Genomic DNA, 21,408 nt, shown 5'->3' on the forward strand with positions numbered 1-21,408 from the left:
CTTGGACTACAGTCCAGATATATGAGTTTTATATGTATAAGCTAAGGAGATCAAAATCCGCAGTACTTATTGCAATAACAACTTTGATACCTACTCTGATACTCTTATACTGAACATGCTCTTAAGAAATCTCAAGAAAACAACTGAAGAAAAAAAAAGTCTGTCAAAATAAATACATGAGTCCCATTTTAGCAGATGAAAAATATCAACCTAACCTTTAAGCACTTTACATTTAACATAATTTACTTCTGCCAGAATGGAGAATGTATAAAGCCTCTGTTAAAGTCAACAATATAAAACTGGCAATATCTATATAAGGTTATAAGTGACCACTGCAAGGGTGTCTTTATTATTCTTTCATGTGTCTCAAGGGAAAGACTTCAGTCCAGAAGAGCAGTTATGAACCAATCTGGAATGAGCAGATCATCTTCACTGAGCTGTTTCCTCCTCTCTGCAAAAGGATAAAGGTCCAAATAAGAGACTCGGATAAAGTCAATGATGTGGCCATAGGAACCCACTTCATTGACCTTCGCAAGATATCAAATGATGGTGATAAAGGTAGGTCAGAACCCACAGAGAAGAGTATAAGCAGTTTTCTTATCAGCATTGATTACCTGTCCAGTACTTTAATTATTCTGCCTTACTAGTGTCTATCTGTATTTTACAAAATGTAGTAATTAGGTGTGGTAGATTGTATATCGAGCCATACAGCGTGCCTGACCTTCTGCTAATGTCTGTAAGAAATGAGCTGCCTGCCTTTCAAATTAACTTACGCATGCAGAACCAAAGAAAATGTGCAGTGACCCGGAGAGCATGTTGAAGCCCAAGACAGAAACCGCAAAGAACTGAGGAGCCAAGATACAAATGCAGAAGCCACAAATGCTCCAACGCTGATGCAAAAAAAAAAAAATCACATGAATACAAAAATCCAGAAAAATACTAAGAAAAAATACTTTTCTTCACCTTGTTCAGGGTTCTTACCTACCATGGGTCCAGCCTGGGTCAATATGTATGGTTCCACCCGTCAGTACACTTTAATGGATGAGCATCAGGACCTGAACGATGGACTCGGAGAAGGGGTGTCCTTCAGAGCTCGTCTCCTGCTCTCCATAGCTGTGGAGATCCTGGACACTACTTCACCCGAGATCATCAGCTCGACTGAGGTTCAGATGGAGTCTGTTTCCAACATCTCAGAGGTGAAATAGACCTGCTATGGTGCTTCTGCGTAGCTTTTAAGCATATATGGGAACACACGTGTACTTAAATCAAACTAAATTGGATGCACTTTGCTCTAATGAAATGTTTACTACCTTTTTTACCCCATCAGAGTGCTACAGGTAAAATGGAAGAGTTCTTCCTCTTTGGTTCCTTCCTGGAAGCCACCATGATCGACAGGAAGATTGGCGACAAGCCAATCAGTTTTGAAATCACAATAGGTAAAAAAAAAACCAAACATTTTATTTAACCCTGCTTAGCACAAGTTCAGAGTGTGACAGAAACATGTGGCATGAACGAAAAGTCGACAGCTGCTGTAACTACCTGGACTGTTCATTTAACAGGTAACTACGGCAACCAGATCGATGGCGTGAGCAAACCTTTGTCGAAGAAGAAGAAGAAAGATGGAGACGATGAAGAAGAGGAAAGTGAGCTAATCCAGAATTCCAGCGAGGATGAGGCGGACGAGGATGGGGACCTCGTATCAGTCTCCTCAACTCCTCCCATGAAACCTGTCATCACTGACAGGTTAGGGGTGAAAGGTCACAGACGAGAAAGCAGTTTGATTGTTTTGTTGAATTTGGATTTGTTTCAGTCAGACCAAAAAAATTCTAGTTGCTTTGCCAACTGTTAATATAGATTGTATAGTTTTTAAAGAAATAGTACAGTGAGATTGAGCTGACAAGAATTACCTGTAATAAATAGTATTACATGTAACAGTCCTGTTAAAATGTTACAGGAACTACTTCCATCTTCCCTACTTTGAAAAGAAGCCATGCGTCTACATCAGGAGCTGGTGGCAGGACCAGAGAAGACGACTTTACAATTCCAACATGATGGATAAAATTGCAGACAAGCTGGTCAGTGTGCATCTTAGTGGCTCAACGTAATTCTAATAATGTGTAACAGTCTGCACCATGCTAAACACTGCAGTATGAGGCTCAGCAGGTACAATATTTACTACATCCACTGTCTTAGTTTTTAAAACTCCTTTCAGTTCTAGGTACTTAACCTGGGGTGGCATGGTCATGTGGTGGTTAGCTCACAGCAACAAGGTCCTGGGCTCGAATCCAGTCTGAAGCCTTTCTGTTTGGAGTTTGCATGTTCTCCCTGTGTCTGTGTGGGTTTGCTCGAGGGACTCCAGCTTTTTCCCACAGTCCAAAGACATGCACATGGATTAGGTTAACTGGCAGTTCTAAATTGACTCTAGGTTTGAACGTGATCGTGAATGGCTGTCTGCCACTCTGTGTTAGCCCTGCGACAGATTGGCAGCCTGTCCAGGGTGTACCCTGCCTCTATCCCTATGATAGCTGAGATGATAGCTGCAACCCTGAATTGAATAAGTGGAAGAAAATGGATTGATGGATGGTACTTAACCTGAATATTATGCTACCTTCAAATTTCTAACTTTTTTTTTGTTGTTACTATTAATAAGTTCATGGGGCAAAATACAGTGAAATAAGTTAAAAAAAAAATTATAACCTAACTCCCAGGTGCTGCTATAGCTCACTTGGCTGAGCAGGTGACCCATATGCCAAAGGCTACTGCAGGGTTCAAGTCCTCCCCAGACCATTTCCTGTGTGGCATTCCCCATCTGTCTAATAAATTCTAAATGCCAAAAAAAAAGCAAAAATGCCCCCCTTCTCTGCAATTTTCAGACTGTGAAGCCATCAATTGGGCCAAAACTGACCCTAAGGCTGGCCAGTTCTGGTTATAAATGTAATAGCTGTTTTAGATTTGAATGTATGAGTGTTAACAATTTGATTTGTCCTAAGCTTCAGTACTGTTTGTGTTTGGACAGGAAGAGGGTTTGAATGATGTTCAGGAGATTATTAAGACAGAGAAAGCCTTTCCAGAGCGTAGACTTAGGGGAGTGCTGGAGGAGCTCAGCATTGGTTGCAGGTGAGCTGCATAATAATTATCATTTCTCATGGTTGTGTATCAAAGTGACATACAAAAAGCATTCAAATAGTTTCTCCTCGCAGTAAGAGCTGTAAAACAGCAAGCCTTTAAACAGTATAGCATTTAGTAGCTACTAAAGACAGACCTCTGTTATCTTCATGAATCAGCAGCGAGCATGTCATGATAAAAGAAATCAGCAGTGACTTTTTTTCTCTTAATGTTCTTTAAGTAGATTTTGAACTGTTAAACTATTAAAGCTGTTTATGGACAACTCTATTACTATAGAATCACAGAAGAATATAATATAAGAAACTTTACTGCAGATGACTTTAATATAAAATGTAAATATGTGTTTTTCCAGTCGGTTTGTGAATCTGGCTAACAAGGATCTGAACCAGGCAGGCAGAACCAAACTCGATCGAGAGAGACTCAAGTCCTGCATGAGAGAGATGGTATGATCCATGTTTCTATAATACCATGAGTGGTATAGGGGAAGTTGAAGTTGTAGCTAATTAATTGCTAATCAGAGTAAATAGTATAGACTTGGTGTAAAGGCCAAACAAGAAAACTGATTTTGAAAATAAATTTTCACTACCTCATGATTCATAATTTACTGCAACACATTTGTATGCATTTGCAATACTACCAACATCATTACATTCTCTCTGGTTCAATGTTTGCATTTGACTGTGAAGCAACCCTTAATTTGTTTCAAGAGGAAATGCAACAAGAACGCAAAATGTTCTTAAGGAAAACAGCAGCACTGTAAACAGTGGTTTAGAGGTGGAAAGAGAAGAGGTGGTAGTAGTTTCTCATGTTGGTAAGTAGATTTAACTTAGGTGCTTCTGAACTACATGTACTTAAACTGAGAAAGGGAAAAATACCCTTATTTATACACACCATTATACAGTTCTGTACACTGTTATATAAGGTAAAGACAAAATTTGCAATTGTGGTATTTAAATGCATGGAGTGAAAAGAAGGGAGTGGAGAAGTGCTCAGTGCATTGCAAGTCCCCCAGCAGCCTGAGCTTATAGCAGCATAATCAAAGGATGGTTCAGCATCTAGCCATATCCAGCCCTATCTATAAACTTCATCAAAATGGAAAGTCTTAAACCCAAACACAGAGCCCAAACTGGGAGCTGGTTCCATAATTATTTGTATTTAAGGTGCTGCACCCTCCTGTTAGCATTATATGCATCGTTACCACTTATCGTCATTCCTCTTGCAGGACAGCATGGGTCAACAGGCCAAGCAGATTCGGACTCAGGTGAAGAAAAACACAGTCAGAGACAAACTCAAGCTGGTGCAGAACTTCCTGCAGAAGCTTCGCTTCCTTGCTGATGAGGTAGAGTCCTGCATAATGAAACACTCAAGCCTCTGCTCAGACTGAAATCATATATTGTGCTCATAAATGCTTGAAGTGGTTAGGCATCATCAGGTAAGGAACTAGAGATAATGAGAATGGTTCTCTGTCTTTGCTGTCCAGCCTCAGCACAGCATTCCAGAAGTTTTCATTTGGATGATGAGCAATAATAAGCGCATTGCTTATGCCCGAATACCTTCCAAAGACATCCTGTACTCCATAGTGGATGAGGAAACTGGCAAAGACTGTGGAAAAGTCAAAGCTGCATTCCTCAAGGTATTTCACCTTCACTCACAAATTTTCAGCTTGTTACATTAAAAGACATTTTCTTAATTTTTAACACCGGGAATAAACAAAACTGTAGACACTGTCGTCACTATCCCAATACTGTGAGAGGTGCTGAATTATCCAGACACAAAATACAGTATTGGCTGGTGTTATTGTGAAGAGACTTGCAACTCTACTATGGCTTTTTCGGTGATGCTGCTATGCTGTCTGCATAATGCTAAATGATTCACTCAAAATGGTCATATCCAAGTAAGGATGTATGGATGCATTCTCAATGTTAGGCTATTCAAGGGACTAAGCAAACCAATAGTTTTTCCAATAGTGGTTTAATTTTTAGTAGGGAACTCTTCATGATTGCTTGGTTTCCGGCTGCTATTATCTGTGTCTGCAGCTGCCTGGTAAGAAGGGGTTTGGTCCTGCAGGCTGGACAGTTCAGGCTAAGCTGGAGTTATATCTGTGGCTGGGCCTCAACAAGCAGCGGAAGGATTTCCTCCGTGGTCTACCTAATGGTTTTGAAGAGATTAAAGCCACTAAAACTGGTCCCGGTCTTCAATCTATACCTCCCGTCAGCCTGGTCTACAACAGTGAGCACACACCAAAAATGACAAACTCTGGGACTCATTTTTGTTTGTGTCAAATAATTGGGAATTAAATACTTCATAACTCAAAGTAACTGTCACTCAAACATGAAGATTCATTTTGTATTTTGTATTGTTATAAAGTCATTTTCTATTTTATTTTCACTCCCCATAATTTGCATCGTTTTGTGTTTTCTATCTATCTATTTACATCTATTTACATTTACCATTAAGTTTTAACTTTAAAATAAATTACAGGAAAAACACACACACACAAAGTCAATAAGACTGCAATTGATCACTTTTACTTTGTGGTTCAATTTTCTAACTTAAGTCTACGATTGCTCACAAAGGGGACTGGATGTCAGTTAATGTGATGTGATGTGTGTCTGTGTGTGTCCAATAGTGAAGCAAGTGTTCCAGCTGAGAGCACACATGTACCAGGCTCGAAGTCTGTTTGCTGCTGACAGCAGCGGCCTTTCAGACCCCTTTGCTCGGGTCTTCTTTTCCACACACAGCCAGGTTACTGAGGTAAAATGAGCGTGCACATATGCAGAGACTGTGTTTGTGTTTATTCTGATTATACTTAACTACACATCATATGTGTTTGGGTGCACTGCAGGTTCTGAGTGAGACACTTTGCCCAACATGGGATCAGCTGCTGGTGTTTGATGATGTGGAGCTGTTTGGGGAGGCCAGTGAGCTGAGAGATGACCCTCCAATTATTGTGATTGAAATCTATGATCAGGACACTGTGGTAGGATTCTGTTCCACAAGAATGAAAGAATGGTTGCATCATAGTGAAACTGCATTTGAAACCGTTTTAAAGGAGTTAGTTTGTGCTAATAATGCTTTAAATGTTCTTTGCTTCTCCATCCCTCCTCTTCTTAATGTCTGCCCACCCTTGTCTCACTCCACCCTGTCCTTCAACTAAACTCTGACCTCATTGTGTTGTGCTGGCTAAACAGAGTGACAAAGCATTGCGACTGTAGATATGTTAATGTACTGAAATTTAAAAATGGAACCTCCTTAAAATGAGATCACTTTTTTTCTTAATCTGATAATGTGCATGTACTGCATGCATGAAAATGTGCATGTACTAAAGCACTGACTAGGGATACTTTTAGAATCCTACTGGCAACCTAAGACCTAGACCTCTCTCGCTCATTCAAACTGTACTGTAAAGATCATTTGATGTGCATATTTGTTTGATAGGAAGATTGGGATTTTTACTTTTATCTTTCAGCCACCAATAATAATACCCATTTTCTGCCACGTAGACTGCACTTCCCACACCCATATCTAACCCCCTTCCCTTATCCCCTTATCGTCTTGGCCGACTGCTGTTACACATTGTGGTGTACAGGGTAAGGCAGAGTTCATAGGTCGGACCTTTGCAAAGCCCACCATCAAGATGTGTGATGAGCTTTATGGACCCCCGAGGTTCCCGCCACAGCTGGAGTACTTCCAGATTTACAGGGGGAACTGCACTGCTGGGGAGCTTCTGGCTGCTTTTGAGCTGCTACAGGTAACACATGGAACACAACAATATATGAATACACTCATGAATACACACACACACACACACACACACACATTGGGTATTCTTAATGAGTGATTGTGTGTACTTTCTGGTGCTGCATTATAATAAAGAAACATTAGAATTGTATTAAAAGTAAGAAGGATTAAAAGCATTGTTTATATTCATGTTGCCTTTGTTGCCACATTGCTAGACAGCCTGGATTGGTACATCAGGCTACCAACTTTAGAAAAGCATGATATCACTGGCAGATTAGTGCATGATGTCATCTGCATTCTTTAACAAAACAAACAAAACAGATATCTGCACCTCAAAATGCAACTCAGTAGAGTCTCTGTGCATAGAGTATGCACAAAAAAGCATAGGGAAAGTGTAGAAATATGGTTTTTCATTCTTTCTACCTTTCACAGGGTGCAATTAATAAGTTTAGCTCTAATAACTCTAATCTAATAATCTCTATTCAGCATAGATTTCTTGTGCATATCTTGACCTTTTATAATGCTGCTGCTTCTTGATGTTATTCAGATATTTTAGTGGCCATAATGAACAGCGCCACATTTGGAGAAAGCCAAACACAGCGTATCAGCACAAACACCTCATACTAACTATCAAGCACGTTGGTGGAGGGGTGATCATTTAGGCTTGTTTTGGAGCCACAGGACCTGCGCACCTTTGCAGTCATTGAGTCAACCATGAACTCCTCCATGTACCATTTAACTATTTTAGTTAAATGTGAGGCCATCTATCCGACAGCTAAACCTTGGCCCAAATTGGGTCATGCAACAGGACAGTCATCTCAAGCACAGCCGCAAATCTACAACAAAGAGAAAAGAATCAAGGTGTTGCAATGGCCCAATCAAAGTCCAGACCTCAACCCAAGTAAAATGCTGTGGTGGGACCTTTGGAGAGTTGTGCACAAATTAATGCCCACAAACCTCAATCAACTGAAACAACACTCTAAAGAAAAGTGGACCAAAATTCCTCAACAACCATGTGACTGATAAAGTCATACAGAAAACTGCTGCTTCTAATTATTGCTACTAAAGATGGTTCTACAGCAACTAAATCATGGGATGTACTTAGTTTCTCATATGATTGCATAGAGTCAGGTGAAAACTTTCCTTTTCCCGTGGCTCTAAAGCAAGGTCCCCATGTTCCTTTTTTCCAAATTTACTGGGTTGTACCACACGATCCAAATTTCGCTCACCACCTATCACCATGTTTGGCTCTCATGCTCTTAAGATTTTGGCATTTAGGCATTTTGACTTTGTCTTCTTCCCCCAAAATGAAATTAAAAATGAGGGTCACTGTGTGGACACAGTAGAGAGGATCAAGCATACATTACAGTTCCAGAGGGCAATCTAAAAATAGCAGCAGCACTCGAAGCAGAGTAGGGGAAGGGGTTTGATTTTTATAAGCAGAGTCAACTTTCTGATCACACTTTTTATATTTCTATTTGTGTCTCCATGTAAAAATGATGCCTTACTGTGTTCCTTCTTTTCCATTTCTTATATTGGCCTGCTGCCACTCTACATCATCACCGTTTCTTATGTTTGACACTGACAGACCTTTTCTATTTATTCTTCTCTCCTCTCAGAATGACCAATCCATTTTCTCCTTTTATGTTTCTCTTCCAACTTTTACCCTCCACTTTCCCTTCCATTCACCCTTCCTTTTCTTTAAAATATTGATTTCCCCTGTCTTTCTTCTCCTGCTGCCTGCAGATACCCTTTGATACTGAGGAGATCAGGCGAGCTCTGATTGCTGTCCATAATTTTGCTGTTCCTCAGATAAAGGTTTTCTTCTCATTCTCTCTTTTCCAAATGCATCTTACTGTTTGGTAGCACTGTTTTCAATGTGGGCAATAGATACTGTTTTTTTTCTCTGCCAACAAGTCATTAATAATGTATTTCTTACTTCTTGCTTTCTTCTTAACTTCTTTAAAGTTGTTCTTTAAAGAGAAGTAAAGTTGATAAGGCGCTCTCAAAAGGCTTCCAACCTGGTTTAGTTCCCCTCTCACCCCCTAATTAGATTGGTCAAGGAGGCAGGGCTGACCTTCCCCCCCTTGAGGGACCAACAGACTCAGAGCGTGGACCCATCCTCCCTGTGCCGCTCGGCATCCGGCCCGTCCTGAGTCGCTACCGCATAGAGGTGAATTTTATCTGCCACTGTGGCTGTATGTTTTGAGCTTTTTAACCTCCCTACCTTATCACATCACAGTTGTTCTCTGGCTCAGGTTTTGTTCTGGGGATTAAGGGACCTGAAGAGAATCAACTTGGCTCAGGTGGATAGGCCCCGTGTGGACATAGAGTGTGCAGGCAGAGGTGTACAATCTGCACTCATTCAAAACTACAAGAAGAATCCCAATTTCAGCACTCTAGTCAAATGGTTTGAGGTGGTAAGTGTATCGGTCTTTTTGACATTTAGACCAATAGAAAGTGGTTGCCTGGATATTATCTATACATCCTTGTAGAAAACATAACCCTTAACTAGAATTTTTTTTTTCTTAATTTTGGCTACAGGACCTTCCAGAAAATGAGCTTCTCCATCCTCCTCTCAACATTCGGGTGGTGGACTGCAGAGCCTTCGGCCGCTACATCCTGGTGGGGTCCCACGCTGTAAGCAGCCTAAGACGTTTCATCTACAGCACTCCAGACAAGAACTCCAACAACTGGGCCACCGCAGGTACTAACACTTGTGATGAATTACAGTAGCTAGTGAGGGCCCTATTAGCTGTAATATGGGTGTGTTCATGTGTGTAGGGTTAGGAAGGTTTGAAGCCAAAATCCAACAGCTCTTTTGTTGTCAATACTGTGCAATATGTGAGTACTAGATAATGATATAATAACTGCAGTAGCAGTTAGTTAATAAAGCTTTCCACATTATAGAGGAATTATAGAGGGCAGTCTTTCATGAACCTCTTTTCTTAGTGTTGGCTTCCTTTTTTCTTAAAAAGACCTGAAGAACATTATCAAACATTTGAGACAATGTTTGCATATCCTCTTTAAACAGTCTGTTCTGTAATAACTTTGCTGATTTCATCACTTGCTTTCTGCCCTTACCACCATTTTCCTGTCTGTATCTTCCCTTCATCCCTTCTCTTGCTCCTCTCTCGCATGTCCCCGGCTGTCCTCTCCTTTCCTGCCACCTGCTGCTGCTGCCTTTAACCTTCGGCTGCACTCCAGCTAAGCTAATGAATGGCTACATGGTCCTGACCAATGGCGGACCTCAGCCCCGCTCCTCACCGAGCCTTTCTTCCCGCTCCTTCTCTCACCCCGCAGGTGATATCCTTGTCAACGTGGATGGAGAACCTCCAGTCCGAAAGATGGACACAGTCGTCAAGTTAGATGCAGTAAGCTTTTCATTAAGTTTGTGCTCAGTGGAGCGCTGCCTGCTTATTTCTATAAACTGCATGTTTCTGTAGTAAATTTGTAGCTGGTGGTAGTAGAAGCCCTGCTTTATGTTCAGTCCTCTTTACCTGCCTCTGTACATGTGCCAGTCATATCTGTGCCATTCATTGTGTGTATTAATCCTTCTGTTGTTTTATGTAACGCCCCCTACCATAGATGTCTGATGCTGTTGTAAAAGTTGACATGGTGAGTAGTTGCAATAGAAATGTGCTACAGTCTGGTGGTGTGCCATTATAAATAAGAAGCGACTCTATTGAGGGTCATTTTAATGTCTGCTCTTTTTTAAGATTGAGGAAGAAAGTGACAAAGACAAAAAGAAGAAGAAGAAGAAAAAGAAGGGAGGAATGGAGGAAGAGGATGAGACAGACGAGAGTGTGCTGGACTGGTGGTCCAAATATTTTGCTTCCATAGAGACACTAAAGGAGGTTTGTCCCTTCTAATACAGTCAATTCTGTTTGCTTCTATGTGTGTTTTTGAGTCTCGCAGGACTGTCCTCACACGCAAAATCCTATTAGACTGACAATTTTTTTACCGCTTGGTTTCTCAGACCCTCAGAGCCCAGGAGGCAGCACAGGCAGAGGCGGAGGAGAGAGAGGACTTTGAGATAGCAGCTGAAGCGGCAGGTATTGAACTCTACCAAATCAGTAAGGCTGCCTGCCAGCATGCAGCTGTGGCTGCAGTCAAATAGTCTAAATCCTGGGAAAAGGTGCTTTGATGTTTCCTTTTTTTTTTTTTTTCTCCCTGGGAATAGGATACGCTTAACCATGCTAAATGAAACAAAAGGAGGTCCATCATATAGTTTCTGTGCTTATGAATTCTCCTTCCTGTTTTCTTGACTTTTCATTGAGGCAAGCAAAAGCCTGTATATACTTTATATACACTACATGACCAAAAAAAAAGTGGCACACTCGGCTATTTAATTTCCTTCCTGTGGCATCATAACACTGCCCCCACAGGCTCCCAATTCCCTGAATTTATTTATTTTTTTTTTTGCATTGTGCATGGAAATGCTCTTATCGTCACTATTAAACATAGCTGTGAATTCTGCTGTTGATTTTTTTTTTTCTTTATAATGTGATTTCACCAAACGTTTAAGTGATCTCTCATCGTGATCATTAAGGATTTTTTCTGACCACTTTCCTTCCTTGAAGACTATGGTTCACTGCTGTCCATCCAGGTTTTAACAACGCACTGGACTCTTCTTCGTAGTCTTCGTAGTTGTTTTCTTTGTTTGATGCAGGTCAATAATTTGATTCTTCTGAAAGGGAATAACATTTTTTCCTTGACAACAGGATACAAATCTTTCACCATGACTGTTTAAGAAATGAGAAGCTATTCACTGCATCAGTATTGCATCACACTGCAGTAAATATCCACTAATAAGCGCTTACCTATTATTTTAGTTTTAGTTAAATCCAGGTCACTTTTTTGACCAGCCAGTGTATTATTTTTTTATTTTATTTTTTTTGCACTTTTGGCCACAGCGGCTTTTTGTGACAGTGGAGAGAGACAGGAAATGGGGGAAAGATACAGGGGAAGACACACAGGCAAATTGGCGATGGGCCGGGACGCGACCCCGCGCCGCCCGCACCGCAATGCGGCATGTGTATGTGGTCTGCTTTAATATCTGTTAAAGGGTTATGTCACTGATATTGAATATTAGGCTGTGATTCTGCAAACATGGACCGGGGACCTACAGTATCCCTGACTTTTTTCAGTTATTTTGTTTTTTTAACAATTACATAAGAGCATGAGAGGCATTGTATGTGCTTGTTGCTCCTCCCCGCCTTCATCCCATGATCCCATATTTCATTTGTGCAGAGTTGAACATCAAATTCATAAACATTTTACACATTAGCATGACATCCCAGCTATGCAGTACAGATGGAAGCTGGATGACATAGGTCTGCTTTATTAATCATCTACTCTAAAATTCTTAAATACTTTTATTGCATATTATATATTATTTACTATGCGACTGCAATTCACACGGCATAAAAAAATCAATTATAGGTGCTATGTGAGTCATAAGAAGAAATATCATTTTTAGATTCAGTGTCAATATTTACTATACACTATATGGCAGAAATGTTGGAAAATATCATCATGTCGTGTTCTTGATGTTCTCTCTTCTCAAGATGAAGTTTGTCAATTTGTGATTGAGAATCTTCTCGATGATCATATTTGTTGCTCAGAAAATAAAAATTATAAATAAAATCTCCACAAACTGCCTTTCAGCATTTGCTTGTTTTGCTGCTTAAAGTGTAACTTTAGGTCAAACTGAAAAGCAGCTTTAATCTGACTTCTCTGGCTAAAGGTTTCTTAATTAAGTGTAGATAGAAGTGCCTGTTGTTCTGCAGTACTCCAGGTTCATCACTGTATCAAGGCGATTCTTTCAGATCTTGTTAAATTTCACTTTAGGACACATTAATGATGCGTTTTGCAGTGTTTTTAGTTCAAATTCAAAAACATTTGACTAAATATACAGCATGCACTCAGGGAAACATCCCCTGGTAAGGACCCGTCAGCTTTCATGTTATGAATGTGTAGTGGTGCGTGTAACCCTGTCACCCATCCTCATGCCTCCACCCCTCCTTTGTCTGTCTTCACTTCCACTCATGGTTTCAATCAGATATCAAACCTGATGACCTTCTTCTGAAAGGCTCCAAGATGAAGGAAAAGGGCAAAGAGAAGAAGAGCTCTAAGGACAAGAAGAAGGGTCAGGCTGCAGATGGCTCAGAGAAGCGACCAGTGAAAGCAAAAGTGGATGAGCTAGTGGTGAATATGCCATTTACAGTCGTGCAAAATGTAGCCAGCAGACAATAATGTCCCTGCACACTTAAAGTGTTTGTGTTTGCCGACTTATGGCAGGTGTACAACAAGGAACTCGAAAGTGAGTACGGAAACTTTGAAGATTGGCTTCACACTTTCAACTTGTACAGAGGAAAGGCTGGGGATGACGATGAACACGCTCTGGATGATGACAGGATTGTTGGCAGATTCAAGGTGGGAAAACACTGTGTGCTAACTTTTATGTCTCAGACTACACTAACAGAAAATACAACAGATAAATATGATTTTTTTTTTTCTGTCACTCAGGGATCCTTGTGTATATACAAGCTACCCCTGTCTGAAGAGATCACAAGAGAAGCAGGATTTGATCCTAATATGGGCATGTTCCAGAGCATTCCACACAACGATCCAGTCAACGTCCTCGTTCGTGTCTACGTGGTCAGGGTGGGTGACCTTATGCCACAGTCATAAATAATATGTGCATGAAAATAAAAGTAAAATAAATTTCTTCTCTTCTCTTTGTATTGCAGGCTACAGACCTTCATCCTGCTGACATTAATGGGAAAGCTGATCCTTACATTGTGATTAAGCTGGGCAAGTCAGAGGTCAAGGACAAAGAGAACTACATCTCCAAACAGCTCAATCCAGTATTTGGAAAGTAAGATGAGAGAAAGCTTGATCAGTTTGTTGGCCGTGCAGTACCAAATTGCCATCAAATTATTGATGAGTATATATTTTTCATAAAACAAAAAAGTTGATGCGTTCCCCCTTATATTTTTCAACTGAATAATGGTTTAACAAATTTTCAGATCCTTGTATTCTGCTTTAATTTTCAATTTGTGCAGTGACACAGCTTTATGTGTCTGATTCGATTGCATCTTTTGAACTATTCAGTTTATTCTCCACCTGTCTGTTCTCAGATCATTTGACATCGAGGCCACGTTCCCCATGGAGTCTATGCTAACGGTCTCTGTGTATGACTGGGATCTGGTCGGCACCGATGACCTGATTGGAGAGACAAAAATTGACTTGGAGAACCGTTTCTACAGCAAATTCAGAGCCACCTGCGGCATTTCTTCCAGCTACTCTGTGTGAGCTTCAATATGTTTGATCCTGTTTAAGTTGCTGGTTTAGTTGTAATGTGACAACATGAAAGTACATCTGCTTTAAGTACTGCTCGAAATTCAGTTTTGTTCACTTAAGAATAGTAATACCAGAAAAGTGAAGTCTTAAAGACCAGTTTAAAGTCTCCTTGGTTTGATTCCATTTTGTTCACAGTTAGGCCTTAGTAATAACATGGTAATAGTTGGGTAAGATGGTGGAAATCACAACAAATAGTCATCTTAAGGTACTTTATATTGTAAGGTAAAGACCATACAATAATTACAGAGAAAACCCAACAATCAAAACAATCCCCTATGTACAAGCACTTGGCAACAGTGGGAAGGAAAAACTCCTTTTTAACAGGAAGAAACCTCCAGCAGAACCAGGTTCAGGGAGGGGCAGCCATCTGCCGCAACCAGTTGGTGGTGACGGGAGGGAAGCCAGGACATAAGATAATATAGTGACATTAATGTTGCAGTAACCTCATAATAATGAGGTAACAGGCCCGGATTAAGGTGGGTCTGGGCCCCGGGGCAAGGAGATTGCAAGGGCCCCCCCCCCCCCCCCCCCCCCCCCCCGCTCCGAGCCCATACCCCCCCCGACACACACTCCCCTACAAAAGTCTCTTTCTGCTCTTCCTTCGTGCAAAATCATCTACAAACTCATCAAAGTTCAGCTGTTGCACAAACTGTGATTCAATTGCAAGAAGTGAGAGGGAGTTCAGACGATTTTGGGTCATTTTCATCCTGAGCTCATTTTTTATTCGAGCCATTCTGGAGAATGACCGTTCCCCTTCACAGTTCGTAATTGGCAGAGTCAAGAACAGTCGAAGTTGCCATATCCTGTAGCCCAGGGGCCCTTTGATTGCTGTCCCCCTAGGCGCTCTAGTCGCCGTACCGCATAGCCCAGGGACCCTTTGATTGCCGTTTCCTGTGGCACAGGGGCCCTATGGTTGCCATATCCCGTGGCTCAGGGGCCCTTTGATAGCCGTCCCCCGTGGCCCAGGGGCCCTCTGATTGCCGTCCCCCGTGGCCCAGGGGCCCTCTGGTTACCATATCCCGTGGTTCAGGGGCCCTTTGCCATCCCCCGTGGCCCAGGGGCCCTCTGATTGCCATCCTCCGTGGCCTAGGGGCCCTCTGGTTGCTGTACGACATGGCCCAGGGGCCCTCTGGTTCCTATGTCCTGTGGCCGAGGGCCCTCTGACTGCTGTCACTCCCCCCAGCCCATTTCAGTTAACCCTTATAGACTAAAGAAGTACAACTAAAGAAGATCCTAGAATAGAGGGCTCTATCGCAATCAGCATCGACATCGGTATCTGGATTGTTGTTGGGCCCCCCCTGGGCCCCCTGGATCCATGGGCCCCGGGGCGCCAGCCCCACTCGCCCGGTCGGTAATACGGCCCTGTGAGGTAATATAGGTTGATGTTATCATAGAACACTGTGACCACATTATCATGTTGTATTTAATCTTATTGTATATCTTAAAAATTCTTTAAGGTAATAACATAATTATTGTTTTTGGTGCTGTGGCTTATTACCGGAAAAACCTTTTTGGTAGTTTCTGTGTGATAACCATGAATCAGGGCTGTTCAGAAACCAAGAGCCAAAAAAAAAAATACATCTGAAAAACTTTTTTGTGACTTACATACCCAAAGACCTCTCGGTAATCTCTTTGTTATTTCTTTGTGTTAGCCATGGCTATAATACTTGGCGGGACCCTTTGAAGCCCAGCCAGATCCTGGCTAAGCTCTGTAAGGATGGCAAGATCGATGGACCTCATTATGGACCAGGAGGCAAAGTCAAGGTGGCTAATCGAGTCTTTACAGGACCAACAGAGATTGAGGATGAAAATGGTATCACAATATTTTTAGTATTTAATTAAGATTAAGGTGTAATAAGATGAAATAAGATTTTTTTTTTTCTGATGTAAGCATTTCCTTGCTTTTCCTGTTGCTTATTATTTTCTGCTTCTGTCTTTGTATCAATCTACAAGGTCTAAAGAAGCAGACTGATGAGCATTTGGCCGTCACGGTGCTGAATCACTGGGAGGAGATCCCAAGGGTTGGCTGCAAGCTTGTCCCCGAGCATGTGGAGACCCGACCCTTGCTGAACCCTGACAAACCCGGGATTGAACAGGTAGAAAAGGGCTACATTGCCCAGTGTCACAAAAAGGTATCAGATCGGAAATGATAGCAGATTTTTTTTTTTTTTTCCTCATAGGGCCGTATAGAAATGTGGGTGGACATGTTCCCTATGGATATGCCTGCACCAGGACCTGCAATTGACATATCTCCACGAAAACCAAAGAGGTACATTCTGACTGGAGCAATAAGATGAATCCCACTTTAAAAATATTTTGTGATAATACAAAACTATAAATTGAATGTAAAAATGTATTTATTGCTCTTCTCAACAGAAAGTTTTTTTCAAGAACAAAATGTAGTTTTATCCCCTGGTTAAATTATGGTGAGTCTGTTTGACTAGTTAGCTCTAAAAATGTCAAATATAAGTCCAACTATGTGTGTTCCTTCCTCCCCCCCACCCGCTTACCAGATATGAGCTCAGGGTGATTATTTGGAATACAGACGAAGTAATACTGGAGGACGATGATTACTTCACTGGGGAAAAGTCCAGTGACATATTTGTCAGGGGGTAGGTACAGCGGGATGGGGCAGCCAACCCTCATCCCGTGGGTGTGAGCTGTGTGTGATTTTTTTTGCAGTTAACCATTACCTTTTTTTTTGTTTTGTTTTGTTTCCATTTTTCTGTGTGCGTGTTTGTGTCGTTTGTCGTGTGTCTGTGTTCGTGGTGTGTCTCCTGTCTGTGTGTCTGTCGTCCTCTCTCTCTTTCTCCGGTCAATACTCTGCTGATGTCTAGCTTTGAGCTTCGTGTTATAATTTGGAACACTGATGACGTAATTCTAGAGGACGATGCTTTCATGACAGGAGAGAAGATGTCTGACATCTATGTCAGGGGGTAAACACACGAATCCATTGCATGGCTCGTAAAAAACACCCTTCTTTACTCCTTCTGAAGCCCTTGAATAATTTTTTATGACTCTCCCTCTTCTCTCTACCTAGCACGCAATCTCGCTTGTCTCAAATGCTCCTGTCAGCACGCTGAAAAGAAATGCACATGGAAAAACTTCCACAATAAGGACCAAACCACATGAACTACACTGAGTACGAATGTCAAATTTCAGAGAAATCTCACAGTCTAATTCGAGTTTATGTACAAACAATTTAATGTGCCAATATAACCAATACTATTAGATAGTTTTGACCTACTGCATAGGTATGTTGTGTGTTGGCATAAAAACTGTGATACAAAATTCCAGTGCCTGTAGTCATGATTAATGGAGCATAACGTATTCATGGCTGTTTATGGACCTTCGGTTAAAGTAATGCTTAATAACACTCTATTTCTGTAATGCCAGCTCACAGCAGTTGCATCCCATCCTAAGCTGTTTGAGCCTGCCTGCAATTACTGCTCTCCTCTGAAAAACTGGTGAAATAACTTTTTTTTTAAAAAATGCTTAAGTACTGATATTTCTTTCAAGGTAAAAATAAATAAATAAACAATACAATTCTTGTCAGTTTTTATTTCATGCAGTCGAAGCATCATAAGGCAAATAAGATGGGCTTTTTTACAACAGGGCAGTTATTTGCTTTATGCTTTGAGGCTTTGAGGTGTGTGTCTGTGTGTGGTTTGGTCCTACAGTTACTTATAAATACTTATTTATAAGATACTGTTGTTCTAATCAGGGAAAAAATGCATGGAAGTATACTGCACAGACACAGGTGCACAGGTGTTCCTACTTAAGTGTTTGGTGATTGTCTGCACGCTTGTATGACAGAGCTCGTCTTTAAAAATAAGATTGCTTTTTTTTTTTGTTTTAGTTTTTTTCTTTTTTTTGGGGGGGGGGGGGGTCAGCCTGGATTTGACTTTTAATTTATTATATCTTAGTTTATTTTGGTGTCACGTGGTGTCACCTGTCGATGTGTCACCTCTGGACTTTAGAGGGTGCCATCCTTAAACAGCTGTGAACACTGAATGATTGAGTCCACCTTAAATTCATGCTCTAGATTTCAGTAGCCAAAGTGACAGGACAGACAGGAGAACTGTGGCTATTTCAGGTGGATCCGATGTTGTTATACAGTAGTAATGATTCACTTTTTGGGTCACGTGAATCCGGCATGTTTTCTTTCCTCTGTAACCACTTTAAAATTTGCCAGTGCTCTTTATCCCAGCATCTCAGATAGCACTTAATGATATATTCTTTCAAGACTGTTCAGTATTTACTTGTTTTAAACTGACACAAAAAAATTATCGGATAGTTTTGTTTTATTCTTTTTTCCTTCTTCTTGTTGGCGAGTGTATTTTGGGAACTGAGAGTACACCTTCCCTCTTGCTCCTTCTGACTTATGAAGTCAACCTCAGTCAACTGTTAATGAAACAACTACAGCCGACCATCAATGCCAGGCTTCGATCCTCCATTTGCAATTTGCAGTTTGAAATATGAAGTGTTTTTCTTCATGCATCTGCAAGTTTTCTGTGTCCATAAAACGCACAGATTTCATAAATATGCAAGTTTTATGGATGCATGGCTTTGTAAACAGTGTGAAACTCCAACATCAAATCAGATTTTTATGGATTACTCAATAACAGTTTTTAAATTATCACACGTATGAATCTGATTTACTTTTGGGGAGCCACATTATATGCGCTGATTCTGACCTTTTAGCATCATCTCTCTTGTTAGCAAAATAACACATTTAACAGGCCTTTTGCTCTTGTTTAAATCACCAAATTGATAAATCCCTACATGTTAGACCTTAGAAGTGCATGGCTGTCAAATCCAACAACATCTACTCATCACACCAAACCATGATCCTGGAGATCAGACTAACTCTCACCCTTTACATGACCATTTACATAGATGGCTGAAAGGGCAGCAGGAGGACAAACAAGACACAGATGTGCACTACCACTCATTGACCGGTGAGGGAAACTTTAACTGGCGCTTCGTCTTCCCCTTTGATTATCTCATGGCTGAGGAGAAAATTGTCATCTCAAAGAAGGAGTCCATGTTTTCCTGGGATGAGACTGAATACAAGATCCCCCCTCGTCTCACGCTGCAGGTCTGGGATGCAGACCACTTCTCTGCTGATGATTTCCTGGGTGAGGACAAGACAAAATCAACTTTTTATTTAAAACATTTTTATTTGAGAATTTATGGTATATGGACAAAAGTACTGGGCTACCTACTCATTTCACCTGCAGGAGCTGCTCAGCCATGGAAGCCCATGCTGTGAAGCTCTCAGCACACAGTTTTTGTTTATGGTAGAGGAGTTACTGAGTCAACAGAGTTGGAGATTTTTATGTGATTCAGCACTCAGCTAATCTGCTCTTTACATGCTCTGTCACCTTGCAAACAAATGTTTGTAAAGGTAATAGTATGAGTGGGTACTTGATCTTATACAGCTGAGGCAATGGGACTGAAAACACCTGAATTAAAGATTAAGAGGTGTGGCCCAATACTTTTATCCATATAGTGTATGTCTGATTATATAAGACTGTGTCTCAAAGGATTATAATATTAGTCAATGGACTGATCCAGAGTGACATCTCAAATGACTACTCAGTAATGCCAAGAAACTTTGACATTTGTCATTTTCCACTATAGAGAACCCCTAACAGCTGTAAGTTGACATTTTTGTCTTTTATGAAATTATGAATGATAGACAAAATGAAATTTTATAGATACAATGGGCCTCATTCATGAACGGTGTGCACATTGATTCATCAGTATTTTCTTACCAAAATTTGTTCACACTTTACAAACAAATTTAGAAGTGTCTAAGGTCATGCAGACAAACAAATAAGGACAAATTTTTCTTTTGGTCATTATTTACAGTTTTTCTAAAATGCCATAAGCCAAAAATGCTCAGAATATGAATTAAATAGATTACAGTAAATAGATGTAAATAGCACAGATGTGCATGTAAATAGCACAAAATACTGATTGAAAAGATGTTAGAATTAACAAATTCTAGCAGACATTATCGTGTCTTATCATTCATTAGATATGTGTTCTGTCCTTGCTGGATGACATTACTTACAGTCTAATTTCTTGGCACTACCCCACAAAAATGGGTGTTTTACAATAACTGTTGTGTGTTGCTGTGTGATAATCTGTGGCTGCCAGATACCACACAGATCAGGTGGAGGACAAGGCGCTCATTGTCCTCCACCTGTTTTCTTCTTTTTCTGTATTCACCACATTTATTATTTCAGCCTGAGCTTCTTTTTTTTTTTTCTTTAAACCGTCATCACTCCCAAGAAAACACTTTAGAAAGGTTCATCTTTTCTGGCTTCCTCCTCAGACATTATTGTTTCACTTTTGTTTCAGTGTCTTCAGTTGGACTTGTTCCTACTTATAATAACTTAATATTTACAACAAAAAAAATTGCCCATTTCATAAATCTAATGGTAATTTTGCTAGTGCACATATTAGTGAATGAGGCCCATTCACAACCCTTACAGAATAAACTCTAATAACTTCAGTGTTCCCATGCCACTTCCTTTACAACCATCATCACACAATAAAATTCCAATATTTAAATTTATGAACAAATACCTATGGAACTACAAACGTTCCCATTAGTCTCAATTGTGCTTTTGGATCCATGAGGCTGAATCATTGTACATGCTAAAAATCTACATGTTTAATATTGCCACGTTGAACACGTTAGTCCAGTGGCACCAGCTTTCTAATCAACAGAGCTCTGACAGTAACTACAACCTCACAAATGCTCATGTAGTTGTAGACTGTTGTAATTTCAGCCATCCATCCATCTACTTAGGTGCTTATCCAGTTCAGCATCTTGGGGAGCCCATCCCAGTTGTCACAGGGGAAAGGCGGAGGACAAGTTACCAGTCCATCACAGGGCCAATACAGAGAGACAGACAACTATCCGCACTCTCACACACACCTTAATTTAGAAACACAGATTAACCGAACATGCATGTCTGTGGACTTGGGGAGAAACCTGGAATACATAGAGAGAACCTGCACAGGCACAGAAGGAACAAAAAAAACATTAATTTGATATAAATACATTTATGGCTCACTTACTTTTTAGCTGTTTGTTCTCAGCTAAATCATCCTTTTATTTTGCCTTAGTCTTTACCAGGAGTCTTGCCAACCTCA

General features: G+C 40.7%; 1 protein-coding gene across 1 annotated transcript in view; it reads left to right on the forward strand.

Moving 5' to 3' along the window:
- The window catches only part of otofa (otoferlin a), a 62,007-nt gene that overhangs the window by 35,788 nt on the left and 4,811 nt on the right, over positions 1 to 21,408 (forward strand). The window contains exons 12-41 of the mRNA XM_030721199.1: positions 372 to 558; positions 973 to 1,196; positions 1,328 to 1,436; positions 1,560 to 1,743; positions 1,955 to 2,075; positions 3,017 to 3,117; positions 3,479 to 3,569; positions 4,349 to 4,465; positions 4,607 to 4,759; positions 5,163 to 5,355; positions 5,756 to 5,880; positions 5,972 to 6,106; positions 6,716 to 6,877; positions 8,921 to 9,040; positions 9,126 to 9,287; positions 9,412 to 9,574; positions 10,075 to 10,241; positions 10,456 to 10,485; positions 10,587 to 10,724; positions 10,847 to 10,922; positions 12,932 to 13,077; positions 13,171 to 13,305; positions 13,399 to 13,536; positions 13,623 to 13,750; positions 14,013 to 14,183; positions 15,888 to 16,048; positions 16,189 to 16,331; positions 16,416 to 16,504; positions 16,749 to 16,847; positions 19,135 to 19,376. Of these exons, the coding sequence (XP_030577059.1) occupies positions 372 to 558; positions 973 to 1,196; positions 1,328 to 1,436; positions 1,560 to 1,743; positions 1,955 to 2,075; positions 3,017 to 3,117; positions 3,479 to 3,569; positions 4,349 to 4,465; positions 4,607 to 4,759; positions 5,163 to 5,355; positions 5,756 to 5,880; positions 5,972 to 6,106; positions 6,716 to 6,877; positions 8,921 to 9,040; positions 9,126 to 9,287; positions 9,412 to 9,574; positions 10,075 to 10,241; positions 10,456 to 10,485; positions 10,587 to 10,724; positions 10,847 to 10,922; positions 12,932 to 13,077; positions 13,171 to 13,305; positions 13,399 to 13,536; positions 13,623 to 13,750; positions 14,013 to 14,183; positions 15,888 to 16,048; positions 16,189 to 16,331; positions 16,416 to 16,504; positions 16,749 to 16,847; positions 19,135 to 19,376 (4,210 nt within the window). The remainder of the gene's footprint in view (positions 1 to 371; positions 559 to 972; positions 1,197 to 1,327; positions 1,437 to 1,559; positions 1,744 to 1,954; positions 2,076 to 3,016; positions 3,118 to 3,478; positions 3,570 to 4,348; positions 4,466 to 4,606; positions 4,760 to 5,162; positions 5,356 to 5,755; positions 5,881 to 5,971; positions 6,107 to 6,715; positions 6,878 to 8,920; positions 9,041 to 9,125; positions 9,288 to 9,411; positions 9,575 to 10,074; positions 10,242 to 10,455; positions 10,486 to 10,586; positions 10,725 to 10,846; positions 10,923 to 12,931; positions 13,078 to 13,170; positions 13,306 to 13,398; positions 13,537 to 13,622; positions 13,751 to 14,012; positions 14,184 to 15,887; positions 16,049 to 16,188; positions 16,332 to 16,415; positions 16,505 to 16,748; positions 16,848 to 19,134; positions 19,377 to 21,408) is intronic.

This window comes from Archocentrus centrarchus, chromosome 24 (genome assembly GCF_007364275.1).
Source record: "Archocentrus centrarchus isolate MPI-CPG fArcCen1 chromosome 24, fArcCen1, whole genome shotgun sequence".
In the NCBI taxonomy this organism is placed as follows: Eukaryota; Metazoa; Chordata; class Actinopteri; order Cichliformes; family Cichlidae; genus Archocentrus; species Archocentrus centrarchus.